Source organism: Equus quagga, chromosome 5, assembly GCF_021613505.1.
Source record: "Equus quagga isolate Etosha38 chromosome 5, UCLA_HA_Equagga_1.0, whole genome shotgun sequence".
Taxonomy (NCBI): domain Eukaryota; kingdom Metazoa; phylum Chordata; class Mammalia; order Perissodactyla; family Equidae; genus Equus; species Equus quagga.
This window is the reverse complement of record NC_060271.1, coordinates 40,944,896-40,959,550: the sequence shown is the minus strand read 5'-3', so window position 1 is coordinate 40,959,550 and position 14,655 is coordinate 40,944,896. Positions and strand designations below refer to the sequence as shown.

Below are 14,655 nucleotides of genomic sequence, written 5' to 3'. Positions count from 1 at the left end.
GCGCGGACGATCCCTGCCCCCCACCCCGCAGCCTGCCGGGATTTGTAGTTTTCTCTGAAGCAAACCACGCGTGGGGCCAAGGCACGCAGGGAGATGTAGTTCTAATTGCCACTAATCACGTGCGGGCCCCGATGGCATGCCGGGAGCTGTAGTCTTTGGGTTCAAAGCCGACTTCATTATGTCGGGCAGTTCAGCCTCTGAGGAGTTTTTTCCATGTTATACTTAGGAGTTGCAATCGCGCGTTCGAAATGAGGGCAATAGGGATTTATTTTGCCTTATGAAGGACACTCATGTATACTCCTTTGAATTGTTAGAGCACTCCTATTTACATATATAGATGCATAATATTAATACGTAAATATAAACGGTGTCATTGTACTGTGTTAATTTGTTTTCCCTTTTCAACCTGAAAAGATCCGTAAGATGTCCCAACCTTCAGGCCCATCAGAAGGACGTCAATTATAAAAATTGACGAGTGTAGTTTTCAGTCTTGCTGAAAATGTCACAGAGAAGCATAAGATACTCGCACATTTCCACGCCGATTCCCTGCTTCAGCAGCGCAAATTGGGTTGGGATCTTGGAATGAAATGCTTAAATAGATTAAACATTAAGGTCTCAAATCAGAGAGCAAAGGCTAAATGCGAACCATATCACCGTTTGAGATTGTCCAGATGCTGCTTGACAATATATTTGTCCTTGTCATATTACTGCTACGGACGGAAAAGTCTGTGGTTTTCCCCCCCGAAAAACTAACATTTAAGATTAAAGCAACAATACTAAAATTATCAAAAAGGTTCCTCGCTTAAAATGGGGGCATTTTATGTAAACAAGAAATAATTGTCAGCCCATATTCAGGGTCGGTCTCTTTTATATTTTGCTTATGAAAGGAAATCAGATATTCTCATAAGACAAAAGTGGGCATTTGAAACACTTTGGTAAGAGGAACTGTGACGTGAGGCAACCTCTTTGAATACTCCATAATGGATCAAAACACAACTGCAGTATGAACTGACTGATAGTTCTAATGCATGCAACCCTTTCGTGTAATTTCACGTGTAGTTTAAAATCTAACAGATCAACCGCTATAAAGTGATAATGGTTCGTAGAAGCCCCTCTTCTCCAAAAAGACCCCTCTTCTGCGTTCTTCTAATAGACTTGCACACCTTTGTCCGACTCCTATCTCCAAAATGCTGTAATCTGTGTGTGTGTGTTTGGCCTGCACTTGGGAGCAGGGGTTGAGTCTTGGATCTTTTTATTTCTAGCGCCTACCAAAGTGCCAGGCAAATAGTACGCACTTCATAAATGAACTGAACCATTAATTAATTAATTTCCAAGCTTTTTCGCTTTCACTCATTTATTAATAACTCGAGTCCCTACATATGCCCAAGACACTGTGGGGATGGGCAGACATTGAATTCAATATGAATACTACACATGTAAGAATGCAAAAAGGACAGACTTTGGATCTTCCTGGAAAGCAGAGACCCACTGGAAACGGTGCGAGATGACCGGGACGCAGCAGTTCCCCACTCCTCCCTCAGGGCCCACCATCGACAGGCTTAGTGCCGGCTACTTTAGTCTGGGCGAGAGAGCGAGAGCGAGGGCGCTTGGGAGAAGCCTCGCCCAGCGGCGATAGATTAGTCAGGCCTCAGGAAGATGGCGTCCTCGGAGCAGGCAGAGCAGCCGAGCCAGGTAAGGGGAGCGGGACTGCCGTGCTGTGGTGGCGGGGACCCCCGGCTAGAGGGGGCGCTCGGCGTGCGGCTGGGAGCCTGGTGGGGACCCTGCGGCTCGGAAGCCGGGGGCCCTGACCTCTTGCCCCTTCCCGGGCCCCGCCCCTCCCTAGGTCCTCGCCGCGGGCCCCTCCCCCGGTGACCCCTCTTTGACCACATTCCCGAACCGGGGCTCCGGGGCGCCCGCAGGTTCCCACTTCCCGCTTGCTGGGCCCTCGGGTCCCACTTGAGCTTGGCCGGGTCGGAGGCGGGACCCTCGAGAAGCCCCCAGCTTTGAGCTGCGAAGGCCCCTCCTTGAGGAGAGGGTGAGAGGCTCGATCGTTCTCGGTTGTTCCCTACCGGGAGGGCCCTGACTCCGTCAGGGTTCCCACTCCAGCACGGCCTCAGCCTCCCTGGGTGGCCCCGCTGCCAGCCTCTTCGTCTTTAGTCACCTTTGTGCTCCCCTTGCCTGCCAAGTTGGAGGGTTGGAAATGTACTCGCACGCTCTCAGTGCGTTGGTAGGAAAGGGACTCACTGAAAACAAGGGCCGTCACCAAGCTTTTGGCTGAAGATCCGTCCTTGCTTCCCAGAGTTTGGTTTTCTCGGCCAAGGGCGCCGCTCTAGCTTTTTAGCCAAATCCCAGTCCAGTAAGGGGATTATGAGGACCAATGCTCATGCCTGTATTTCTGCTGTCAGGAAGCGGTGGATGATAAGGCCTCTGAAGGGCTTTGTAGTCCAAGGTGGGGTGAGGAGGATGGGGTAAGCTGTACCTTACATTTACTGAGTGTGTCCCGTCATGCTGAGGACAAATTTTGTTTATTATCTTGTTTAATACATATTAGAACCTTGATAAAGTTCTGGCCGTTAACCGCCATTTCGCAGAAGTGGCTGCTAAAGGCCTGTAATATGCCCCAAATCACATGCCTGATTGAGCTTGGATTTGAACCCAGGTGTGTGGTCAGCCATACACGTTTAAATTTGTTAGGATCAGACAGAGGAAGAAGAAAATGGTTTCAATCTGGACCTCATCACTCATCTCTCACTTCTTTGAACCACCTGTGGACTTTTCAGTAGCCTGCTGGTATTTCACTTCCTTCCTAGGCAGAACACCACTTAGGGTTTCTTATTGTTGTATTCTTCATGATAAGCCTGTTACAGGAATTGCGCATAGAGTTGTGTGTTCCCCAGACCAGCTTCCATTAGCAGAGTGAATGATTCAGAAAGAGGATGTCTGGATTGTAAAACATGGGAGATAACTAGGGCTGATTCTGGCTGCCTCCCTGTCAGAAATTCTGGAGTGTGGGGAGTTTCCAGGGAGGAGGACCCCTCCACTCTTGCCTTACCCCACTTAGCTTGCTGAAATGATGAGGCTCCTCAGAATCTGGGCTTCTCTGAACTGTTACATGTTAGGAATGCCCACAGGCCAGGATTAAAGGGGGCCTTCAGTCTCTGATTCTTCTAGGACGCCTAATTTTCCAGTGCTGTGAAGGTTACTAAAAATCTTGCTACTTGGAGCCATCGTGGTGCCTAAGGATTCCTTCGGTTCTGGAAATTGTCCTCTATGTCCTTGTAGAAAGGATCTGAGGTCCCTTAAGGGGGCTTGGCCGGCACTTCTTGGTTTTTCGGTTCTGCTTCTCTTTTGCCCTCTTTTCCAAAGCTGGTAGAGATGGGATTTCATCAGAATATGCTGGCAGCCTGGGGAAGAACTTGAACTCTTCATGCTAAATTCTGTCACTAAGAGTATGCTGCAAATGCGCGCTCTTTAAGTGAACCAACTCTCCTTAGTACTTTGCTTATCATTTCGAGTCTTGTTCAGCTTGGTTTGCCATTTCTCTCGTTGAAGCCAAGTGGAATTGAACGAACTGTGTGGATAATTCCCCCAAAGCTGGTTTGTATGTGAGAAGAGCTGCATTAGACCTATGGGGCTGAGCCAGTATTCTGTCTCTTATGCAGAGTTTGCTAGTTCCCTTTGTGGCATCAATCTCTGATTTCGAAAGATTAAGAATGATTAACCAACCCTTTCTTCCCTTGAGGGGCAGTGTAGAGGAGTGGTTAAAAGTGTGGGCTCTGAAGCCGTTCCCACTGGCTCTGAATCCTAGCCTCACTACCTACCAGCAGTGTGATCTTGGACAAGTGACCTAACTTCTTTGGCCTTAGATCCTCCATCTGTAAAGTAGGAGTAATACTAGTGCCTATCTCATAGGGTTGCTCTGAGGATTAAATAAGTTAGCTTAGGGGCCAGCCCAGTGGCGCAGTGGTTAAGTGCGCACGTTCTGCTTTGGCGGCCTGGGGTTCACCGGTTCGGATCCTGGGTGCGGACATGGCACCGCTTGGCAAGCCATCCTGTGGTAGGCGTCCCATATAGAAAGTAGAGGAAGATGGGCATGGATGTTAGCTCAGGGCCGGTCTTCCTCAGCAAAAAGGAAGATTGGCAGGTGTTAGCTCAGGGCTAATCTTCCTCAGGAAAAAAAAAAAAGAGCTTATTTTGGAACAGTACCTGACATAGTGTGTTATGTATTAGTATTGTTATTCCATTCAATAAACTCTGGATTTTCACTCACAAATGATCTAAACCTTTCCTTAAGCCCTATTATAATGTCTTTTGAGGTATGCTTTTTCATATGTTGACCACCAGTCCACTAAAGTTATTCTTTTATTCTGAGGTGATTGCCTTGAAATTTAAAGGAACACCCTGAATGGTGGTGTTTATCGTAGCTGTCCCTTTGTGACTTTTAGATTGCAGTGATATACTTACTTTTTCATAATGGTATAGTCTTTTTGGTCTATCTTCAAGACAGTCTGTTGGAATTACATTTATTGTTTCATATCCTTGTTCTGTTTTCCCCGCATTAGTCTATTTTGCATAGTTAATCTCTTATCAAAGTCCTTTGTAAGTCTGTACATGTTATCGCCCGTAGGAAGGGGAAATGTTATCCCTCTTTCTCTGGTTTCCCACCAACTTCCCTGTGTTCAGTGAAGAGCAGAGGCATGGTTCCATCTGATTGTTTGATGGTTATTGAATATTGTTGCAGAACATAGATTTCAAATCTGTTGAGGTTGACTGGATATGGTAAATTTTGGATTGAGAAAACAGAAGCAGGGAAGGGAGAAGAACACAGTGAAGACGTTATGGAGTGGAAGAGCACGGCTTGTATCCTGACGGACTGTAGTTTGAACTCCAGCACTTATTCGCTCTTGGGCTTGTCACTCCACCTCTCTGAGCCTCAGTTTTCTTCTCTGTAAATTGAGAGTAATAATAATTACCCTAGAGGGTTACTCTGAGGGTGGATGAAATCACAGATGTAAAGAGCATCTGGTGCATAGTAAGTGCTCGGTGATTGTTAGTTTCTTTCTCCAAGTGTCTACATGTGGTTGTGGGAGTCTACTGAACTCTTGAATAACAGTAGTTCAAACAAGATATTTTGCCCCTCAACTTTTTGTTTTGAAAAATTTCCAACCTATAGAAAACTTGAAAGAATAATATGGAGAATTCCTTTAAAACTCCCATAAAAACTTCACCAAGATACACTGTTCACATTTTGCTGAATTTGCTTTATCTCACTCTCTTTATATTCTTTTTTTTGAAGGATTTGATAGTAAGTTACAGACATCATGCTACTTCATCCTAGAATATTTCACTTTGTGTCTCATAAGAGTAAAGTTATTCTCCTACATAACTATAATACCATTATCACGAGAAATTTAGTGTTGATAAAATATTGTTGTTTAGTAATACAGTCCACATTAAAATTTTCCAAGTTAAAAAAATGAAGATCCAATCAAGAAAGAGAGATTGCACTGATTGTCTCTTTAGTATGCTTAATCTAGAACGATTCCCTAGCTTTTACATTTTTTTAAAACTTTTTACTGAAGTTTAACATATACCCAGAAAGTATACAAATTATGTGTTCAGCCTGATGACTTTTCACAGAGTGAACACACTTGCGTAACCAGTATTTAAATCAAGAAATCAGGGCTGGCCCCGGGGCCCAGTGGTTAAGTTCGAGCACTCCGCTTTGGCTGCCCAGGGTTTCACTGGTTGGGATCCTGGGTGCTGACATGGCACCACTCATCAGGCCATGCTGAGGCAGCATCCCACATACCACAACTGGAGGGACCCACAACTAGAATATACAACTATGTACTGGGGGGATTTGGGGAGAAAAAAAAGATCAAACATTACTGGGACCTCAGAAGTCCCCTGCGTGTCCCTCCCATCATTATCTAGCGCCCCCCCCCCCCCCCCGAAAGGTTGTCCCTTTCCTGATTTAAAATCCGTGGATTAATTTAATAGCTTATTGAGTGACAAAGTCCTTGTGGCTTAAAACTTTACTGTGGAATTCCAATAGGTGTGTTGTGGTCAGTTTAATGAGCTTTATATATCTGTGTAACCACCACCACAATCACGATCAAAACAGTTCCGTTATTCCTAAATGTTTTCTTATGCTGCTTCCCAGTAAATCCTAGCCTTTGGCTTCAGGAAATCTGAACTGCTTTCTATCACTATAGATTATATTTGTCTTTCCTAGAATTACATGTGAATGAATTTATAATGTGTGTATTTCTTCTGTCTCACTTCTTTTGCTTAGAATAATGGTTGTGGAATTTATATTGTTGTGTGTATCAATAATTTATTACTTTTTATTAGTGTGTAGTATACCATTGTATACGTATACCACAATTTGTTGATCTAGTTGCCAGTTTATGGACATTTGCCTTTTTTTAATTATCTATTGCTGCCTAACAGTATCTCCACAAACTTAGCAGGTTAAAACAACACACATTTATTGCCTCACAGTTTCTGTGGGTCAGGAGTCAGGACATAGGTTAGCTGAGTCTCACAAGGCAGCAGTCAAAGTGTCTGCTGGGGCTGTGATCTCATCTGAGTCTCGATTGGGGAAGGAGCTGCTTCCTAGCTCATGTGGTTTTTGGCAGCATTTAATTTCTATGGATTGTAGACTGGGGACCTCAGTTTGTTACTGGCTGTCAGCCAGAGGCCACCCTCAGTTTCTTGTCACATGGATCTTCCCAACATGGCCACACTCTTCCTCAAAGCTAGCAAGAGAGAGTCTTTTAGCAAAATGGACATTACAGTCTTATGTATTGTAACCACATATGTGTAATTAAGTGCATTCTGTCACTTTTGCCATACTCTGTTGCCCAGAAGCAAGTCACAAGTCCTGCTCACACTAAAGGGGACAACACAAGGGCATGAATACCGGGAGGTAGGGATCATGGGAGTCAGCTTAGAGTCTCTTCCCCTCGTTATTGGTTCTAGTTTGGGGCTTCTATAAATATTCATGTATAAATGTTTGTGAAGATATATATTTTCATTTTTCTTGGTAAATAGCTATGAGTGGAATTGCTGGGTCATATGGTAAGTGTATATTTAGCTTTATAATAAATTACCTAAGTTTTTTGCAAAGTTGTACTATTTTTCATTCCTACCAGCACTGTATGAGCATTCTGGTTGTCCCATGTCTGTCTTTTTAGTTTTAGCCATTCTAGTGAGTGTGTAGTGGTATTTCATTGTGGTTTTAATTTACATTTCTGTGATGACTAATATAAGCATCTTTTCTTGTGCTTACTGGTAAAGGCTGAGGTTCATTTTTTTTCCCATATGGATATCAGTTCCAGCATCATTTGTTGAACAGATTACCCTTTCTCCATTGAATAATCCTGCCACCTTTGTTAAAAATAAAAAAATTATGTATACATAGGCCAGGTTCTGGACTCTTCTGTCCCATCTATATCTCTATCCTAATGCAAGTGAAATACTGCCTTGATTGCTGTAGCTTTATAGTAAATCTTGAAATCAGATAGTGTAAAATCTTCTGGCTTTATTATTTTTCAAAATTGTTTTAGCTGTGGTCCATTGCATCTCTATATAAATTTCAGAATCCATTTATCAAGTCTTACAAAAAGGCTTGCTGGGATTTTTGGGGGGATTATGTGGAATCTGTAAACCAGTTTGGGAGAGAATTGACATCTCGACACTGTGGATCTTCTCATTCATTAACATGGTGTGTCTCTCCGTTTAGGTCTTTGATTTTTCCAGTAGTGTTTTGTAGTATTAAGTCTACAGATCATATATACATTCCGTTAAATTTCTCTCTAAATATTTCATTTTTTGCATGCTATTGTATTTATGGATTTTATTTTTTAATTTCATTTTTGATTGTTTAATGCTAGTATACAGAAATAAAATTGAGTGTGTGTGTTTGGCCTTATATCTGCAACCTTGTTAAACTCACTTATAATTCTAATAGCTTTTTTGTAGATTCCTTATGATTTCTGTATAGATGATCATATCATCTGCAGCTAAAGACAGCTTTACTTCTTGCTTTTCAGTTTATATGCTCTTTATTTTTCCTGCTTTATTGCACTTTTTAGGACTTTTAGTCCAATGTTAAAAGGAATATTGAGAGTAGGCATTCTTTCCTTATTCCTGATCTTAGGGGAAACGCCTTCAGTCTTTTACATCTAAATATGATGTTAGCTATAGTTTTTTTTGAAAGGGCTCTTTATCAAGTGGAGGAGATTCAACTCTTTAATTTGCTGAGTTGTTTTTTTTTAATGTGTTTTGAATGTTGTGAGGTGCTCTTTTTGCTATCTGTTGACTTGATCCTATTGTTTTCCTCCTTTATTCTGTTAATTCTGGTGGTTTATGTTGATTGATTCTTCAGTCCTAAACCAATCTTGTGTTTGTTGGATAAATTCTACTTGGTCATAATATGTTATCCTTTTTTTTTTTTTTGAGGAAGATTAGCCCTGAGCTAACATCTGCTGCCAATCCTGCTCTTTTTGCTGAGGAAGACTGGCCCTGAGCTAACATCTGTGCCCATCTTCCTCTACTTTCTATGTGGGACGCCTACCACAGCATGGCTTGCTAAGCAGTGCCATGTCCGCACCTGGGATCCAAACCACAGAACCCCAGGCCGCTGAAGCAGAATGTGTGAACGTAACTGCTGCGCCACTGGGCCAGCCCCAGTGTGTTATCCTTTTTATATATTGCAGGGTTTGGTTTGTCAGTATTTTGTTAAGGATTTTTACATTTATGTTTGTGAGGAATATTGATTTATAGTTTTCTTTTTGGCATGTGTATGAAATCTTTGTCTGGTTTCAGTATCAAGATAATGTTGGCCTCATAGAATGAGTTGGGAATTTTTACCTTTCCTTCCGTTTTCTGAAATAGTTTATATAAGATTGGCTTTTTTTTTTTTTTTCCTTAAATGTTTGATAAAATTCACCAGTGAAGCTACCTGGGCCTAGAGTTTTCTTTTAATTTTAATTATATATTTAGTTTATTTTTTAGGTATGTATTTTAAAGTTATGTTTTAAATTATTTAATTTTTTTTTTTAAGATTTTATTTTTTTCCTTTTTCTCTTCAAGGCCCTCTGGTACATAGTTGTATATTCTTAGTTGTGGGTCCTACTAGTTGTGGCATGTGGGATGCTGCCTCAGCATGGCTTGATGAGTGGTGCCATGTCCACACCCAGGATTCGAACTGACGAAACACTGGGCTGCCGCAGCGGAGCGCAAGAGCTTAACCACTTGGCCATGGGACTGGCCCCTGTATTTTTAAAATAGATATAAGGCTATTAAACTTTTCTATTTTTTCTAGGCTCAGTTTTGGTATGTTGTAGCTCAAGGAATTTGTCGTTTCAGTTGTCAAATTCATTGTTTTATTAAAGTTTTTCATAGTGTTCCCTTGTTATCTTTTAAATGTCTATAGAATATACAGTTATTTCCCCTTTTTCATTCCTAATATTGCAAATTAGCATCTTCTCTTTATTGATTGATCTGGCTAGAAGTTTATCAATCTTAATGCTCTTCAAAAAACTAGCTTTTATTTCACTGTTTTTTCTCTGTTTGTAATTGTTGTTTCATTGATTTCTTTCCTTCTATTTATTTTGGATTTCATTTGCTCTTATTTTTCTCACTTCTTTTCTAAAGTCAGTACTTAAAACCGTAAATCTCCCTCTAAGCACTGCATTAGTTGCATTCCATAAATTTAGATATGTTGTGTTTTCATTTTCATTCAGTTCAGAATATTTTCTGTTTTCCCTTGTGATTTCTTCTTTGACTCATAGATTATTTATAGAGGTCTGTTGAATTTACAAATGTTTGGGATTTTTCCAGATTTTCTTCTGTTAGTGATTTCTAGTTTAATCCTATTGTGGTCAGAGAACATACTTTTTTTTTTTTTTTTGGTGAGGAAGCTTGGCCCTGAGCTAATATCTGTTGCCAGTCTTCCTCTTTTTGCTTGAGGAAGATTGGTGCTAAGCTAATATCTATGCCCATCTTCCTCTGTGTTATACAGGACGCCACCATAGCGTGGCTTGACAAGCGGTGCTGGGTCCACACCCGGGATCCAAACCTGTGAATCCTGGGCTGCCAAAGTGGAGAGCACAAACTTAACTACTATGTCACCAGGCCAGCCCCAAGAACATACTCTTTTAAAAGAACAAAATCTTTTAAATTTGAGATTTGTTTTATGGTCTGTCTTGGTGAATTTTCCTTATGAACTTGAAAATAATGTATATTCTTCTGTTGCCACGTGCAGTGTTCTACAAATGTCAGTGAGGCCGTGTTGGTTGACAGTGTTATTTAGGTCTTCTGTATCCTTACTGACTTTTTGATTAAAGAGAGAGGATTATTAAAGTCTCCAACTGCAATTGTAGATTTGTCTATTTTTCTTTTTAATTATGTCTGATTTACTTTACGTATTTTGAAACTCTTAGTGTGTGCATGCTTGTTCAGGATTGTTATGTCTTCTTGATTGAGTTTTATTTTTAAAATGTCCCTGTTTATCATTAGTACTATCTGTTATTTTGAAGTTGTCTGAGTTGATAGTGCCACTACAGCTTTCTTATGATTACAGTGTTTGCGTGGTGTATTATTTTCCATCCTTTGGCTTTTTACCTAAGTGTGACTTTTGGTTAAAGTGGGTTTCTCATAGACGGTATACAGCAAAGTCTTGTGTTTTCCCCTCTGCCAGTCTCTGCCTTTTAATTGGAGTGTTTCATTTACACTTGAGGTAAATATAAATATGGTTGGGCTTAAGTCTGCCATCTTGCAGTTTTTAAAATCTGTTCTTTGTTTCCTGTTTTCTTGTCTTCTTTTGGATTGAATTAGTTTTTAGGATTTCATTTTCTCTCTGCTATTAGGTTAGCTGTACCTCTGCTTTTTTGTTTGTTTGTTTGTTAGTGATTGCTCTAAGGTTTATAATATGTTACTTTATCACAGTCTACTTTCAAATGGTATTATACCAATTCACATGTAATATAAGAACCTAACAACAGTATACTTGTTTCCCCCCCATCCAATATACTTTTAGTGTCATAGATTTTACTTCTATGTATGTCATAAACCCCACAGTATGTTTTAAATTATCTTTTTAAAATAAAAGCATGTGTTTATTTAAAATATCTTTTATGTTTACAAACATATTTACCATTTCTGGCATTCTTTTGTGTAGACCACGTTTCCATCCAGTGTTGTTTTCCTTCTGCTTAAAGAATTTCTTTTACCATTTCTTGTGGTATAAGTATACTATTGAGAGATTCTTCCAGCCTTTTTTTCCCTCAAGAAGTCTTTAGTTTGTATTCATTTTTGAAAGATATTTTCACTGGATATAGAGTTCTAGGTTGAAGGTATTTTTTCCTGTGGGCATTTTAAAGTTACTATTCTGTTGTATTTTTTTGACTTGCCTAGTTTCTGATCAGAAGTCTGAAGTCATTCTTAATCTTGATTAATATCTGTAGGTAATGTTTTTTTTTCTTGCTGCTGCTAAGATTTTCCCTTTTTCATGTTTTTTTTTTTTCTTTAGCAATTTGATTATGATGTGCCTTAGTATGCTTCTGTGTTTGCTCTGCTTGTGGTTTGTTGAGCTTCTTGGATCTGTGAGTTTGTAGTTTTCATCAAATTTGGAAATTTTTCAGCTGTTATTTCTTCAAATGCTTTTTTGTTTCTTTTTTCCCCTCTCTGCCCTTCATTCTGGTCAGTTTCTGTTGCTTTGTCTTCAAACGCACTTACCTTTTTTTCTGCAGTATCTAATCTGCTGTCATTTCTATTTAGTGAAATTTTTATTTCAGATCTATTTTTCATCTCTGAAAGTTCCACTTTCTTTTTATACCTTACATTTCTCTCCTTACTATATCATGTTTTCCTTTAAATTCCTTTTTAAAAAAATTGAGATATAAATGACATACAGCACTATATTAGTTTCAGGTGTACAACATAATTTCATATTTGTATTTTTTTAAATTGAGTCAAAATCTTGAATAAAGTTTAAACACCTGTCTTAATGTTTTTATCTGCTAATTATTTCTTCTAATTTTTCTTCTCATTATGGGTCACACTTTCCTGCTTCTTGACGTGTTGAGATTCTTGATTGGATGCTGGATGCTGTGAATTTTACATTGTTGAGGGTCTGAATTTTGTGGTGTTACTTACAGAGTGTTGAGCTTTGTTCTGGTGGGTAGTTAAGTTACTTTTGGTTCTTTTGATTCTTTCATGTCCTGTTTTTAAGCTTTGTTAGGGTGGATCTAGGGTGGCCTTATCCTAGGGATAATCTGACCCCCGTACCAAGTCATGGCCTTTCCGGGTCTCTACTGAAAGCCCTCACTGTGCAGTGCGGTTGCTCCACTCTGGTGCTTGGGACTCGTGAGACCTGTGAGGGTTCTAGGAACTGGTCAGCTCACAGCTTCTTCGTCACTCTTTTTTTCAACCTTGTGGAGTTTTATTCTATGCATGCACAAATTTTAATATTCAGTAGAGACTGAAGGGAACCTCTATGCAGATTTCTGGAGCTCTCTTTCTACATAGCTCTCTCCTTTCTGGAGCTCTGTCCTGCAACTTTCAGCTGCCTTAGCCACCCTGAACTCCAGTCTCTGTTTCCTCAACTCAGTGAGACTGCCATGCTCTGCTGGGACACCCGTCTTCCTCTCCTTGGTCTGAAATATGCCTTCAGCAGAAAGCCAGGGCAATCTTAGGGCTCGTATCATTTGTTACCATTCTGTCAGGAATCACAGTCCTGTACTGCCTGCTGTCCTATGACTGCAAACAGTTGTGTCATTTATTTTATTTAGTTTTCTAGTTGTTTACAGTGGGAGGGTAGATCTGGTTCCTAATTACTCCATCATAGTCACAGCAGAAGTCTACTGGTAGATTCTGAGCAGAGGAGTGACATGGTATAACTTCTGTTATCTCATCTCATCCTGAATATGAGGTGATGGTGTTATTCCCATTATTCCCATAGATGAGGAAACCGAGGTTCAGAGAGGTTGAACAACGTCCCCACAGTCACTCAGTTATTAATGCCAAAGTTCAGGCACTTGTCACTGTACCAGTGCCTCTCGAAAAATATTTGTTGAATTGAATCTTATTCTTCCCAGCAAAGAACTATAGGCCAGAATGGCTTAGGACATATCCAGAGTTACATAGTCACCTGGCAGATGAAGGATGAGTGCTCCTAGACCTGCCAGTTGCTCAGATATGAGCTGTGTGCACAGTTGATCTTTGCCGTGCAGGAAGGTCAGCACGTGGGCATACCTCTGGCTGGGGAAGGTCAGTGCCTGGGCAGCGGGGTGAGAGCACCTTTGTCTCTATCGAACTGAAAGTATTTCTCTCTCTGCCACTGTTGTCCTTTTTTTTTTTTCTTAAAGCAGTCTTATGCTTTCACTCCCCTCCCCTTCCTGCTATCTATATTCTGGCCCCTGAGGATCCTGACTGTGGATTGCGTTAGAGCCTGCTTCTTATGCCTTTGCAATAGACTTGAGCTGGTGATTTCTAAACTTTACTATTATGATTATTTTTAAAATACTAGAGTGCTCTATCAAGATTTCTAGGATCAGATTGGAATTTAATTTGTAGGGATTTGTCTCAAGCCAGAAAATAGACTTGACCACTTAAAGGGGATCGATGTTGGGGCAGGGGTTGAGAAGTGTTGGGCTTTCATAAAAGCTGGACTGGTGAGACTAATGGACCTGCACGAGCTTGGGGATTCAGCTTCAGACAAGCAATCGGCTGCTCAGGGCTTTACCCTTCTTTGAAGTGCATTTAGAGCTGCATGTTAGGCATGGGAGTCTGTCCTCCTCAGCATAAGGAAGCAGAATGTTCAGGATTCTCTGAGGGGTCTTGTTGGTATGTTGGGTGGAACAATTCTTCATTGCGTGAGTTGCAGGACATTTAGCCTCCCAGGCCTCTGCCCTCTAAGTGCCAGTGGGATTCCCTGGTTATTGTGACAGCCAGAAACACCTCCACACATTTTCAACTGTCCTCTGGGGGTGATTCTGCTCTGGAGTTGAGAACCATTGGGCCACAACATTGCATTGACAGTAGGCCAGGTTTGTGTTAAGTTGTAGGTGAAATGATCCAGTGAAAGACACTGCCGTGGTTCTCTGCTTGCTTCATTTGGACTTATGTAAACAAAGTGATTCCTTTGTTTTAACTTTTTCAGTTAAAAATTTAGTTAAGCACGTATTTATTTAGTATCAGTGATATTTTCTAAGTGCTAAAGATCAACCTTCGATAAGATGGTAAAGTGCCTGCCTTCAAAGAGCTTAAAATCTAGTGGGGAGACGGATAATAAACTAGTTATCCAAAGAAGAATTTCAGATGGTATTCTCAAGGAAAGCAACATGGAGAGTAGTTAGAGGATGAAGGCTATTTTGGTCATCAGTTTTCTAAAGGACACTGAGACAGGAAATGGGAGTGGTCCATTTTAGACTGCAGGTATTTCCACATGAACTAGAGAATCATCTAGAATGTAGTCAGTTTGGGGCAATTCCCAGATTGGCGAGAAGTCCTCTGTGCGTTTACTGATAAGGTCTGACTGACCTCAGACAGCACTTAGAATATGGTGTGGGGAAGTGCTTGCTTCTCTCAGCAGCCCTAAGATTGAGCTTGGAGGTCTGGCTTTGGTTTGCTGAGACCATAGAC

General features: G+C 40.8%; 1 protein-coding gene across 2 annotated transcripts in view; it reads left to right on the top strand.

Moving 5' to 3' along the window:
• Positions 1–1,599: 1,599 nt before the first annotated feature.
• Positions 1,600–14,655, top strand: part of PEX14 (peroxisomal biogenesis factor 14) — a 130,511-nt gene continuing 117,455 nt past the window's right edge. The window contains exon 1 of one of the 2 annotated variants that reach the window (XM_046662722.1): positions 1,600–1,692. In XM_046662722.1, the coding sequence (XP_046518678.1) occupies positions 1,657–1,692 (36 nt within the window). In that variant the 5' untranslated portion in view covers positions 1,600–1,656. The remainder of the gene's footprint in view (positions 1,693–14,655) is intronic. The other variant, XM_046662721.1, reaches the window with a different exon arrangement.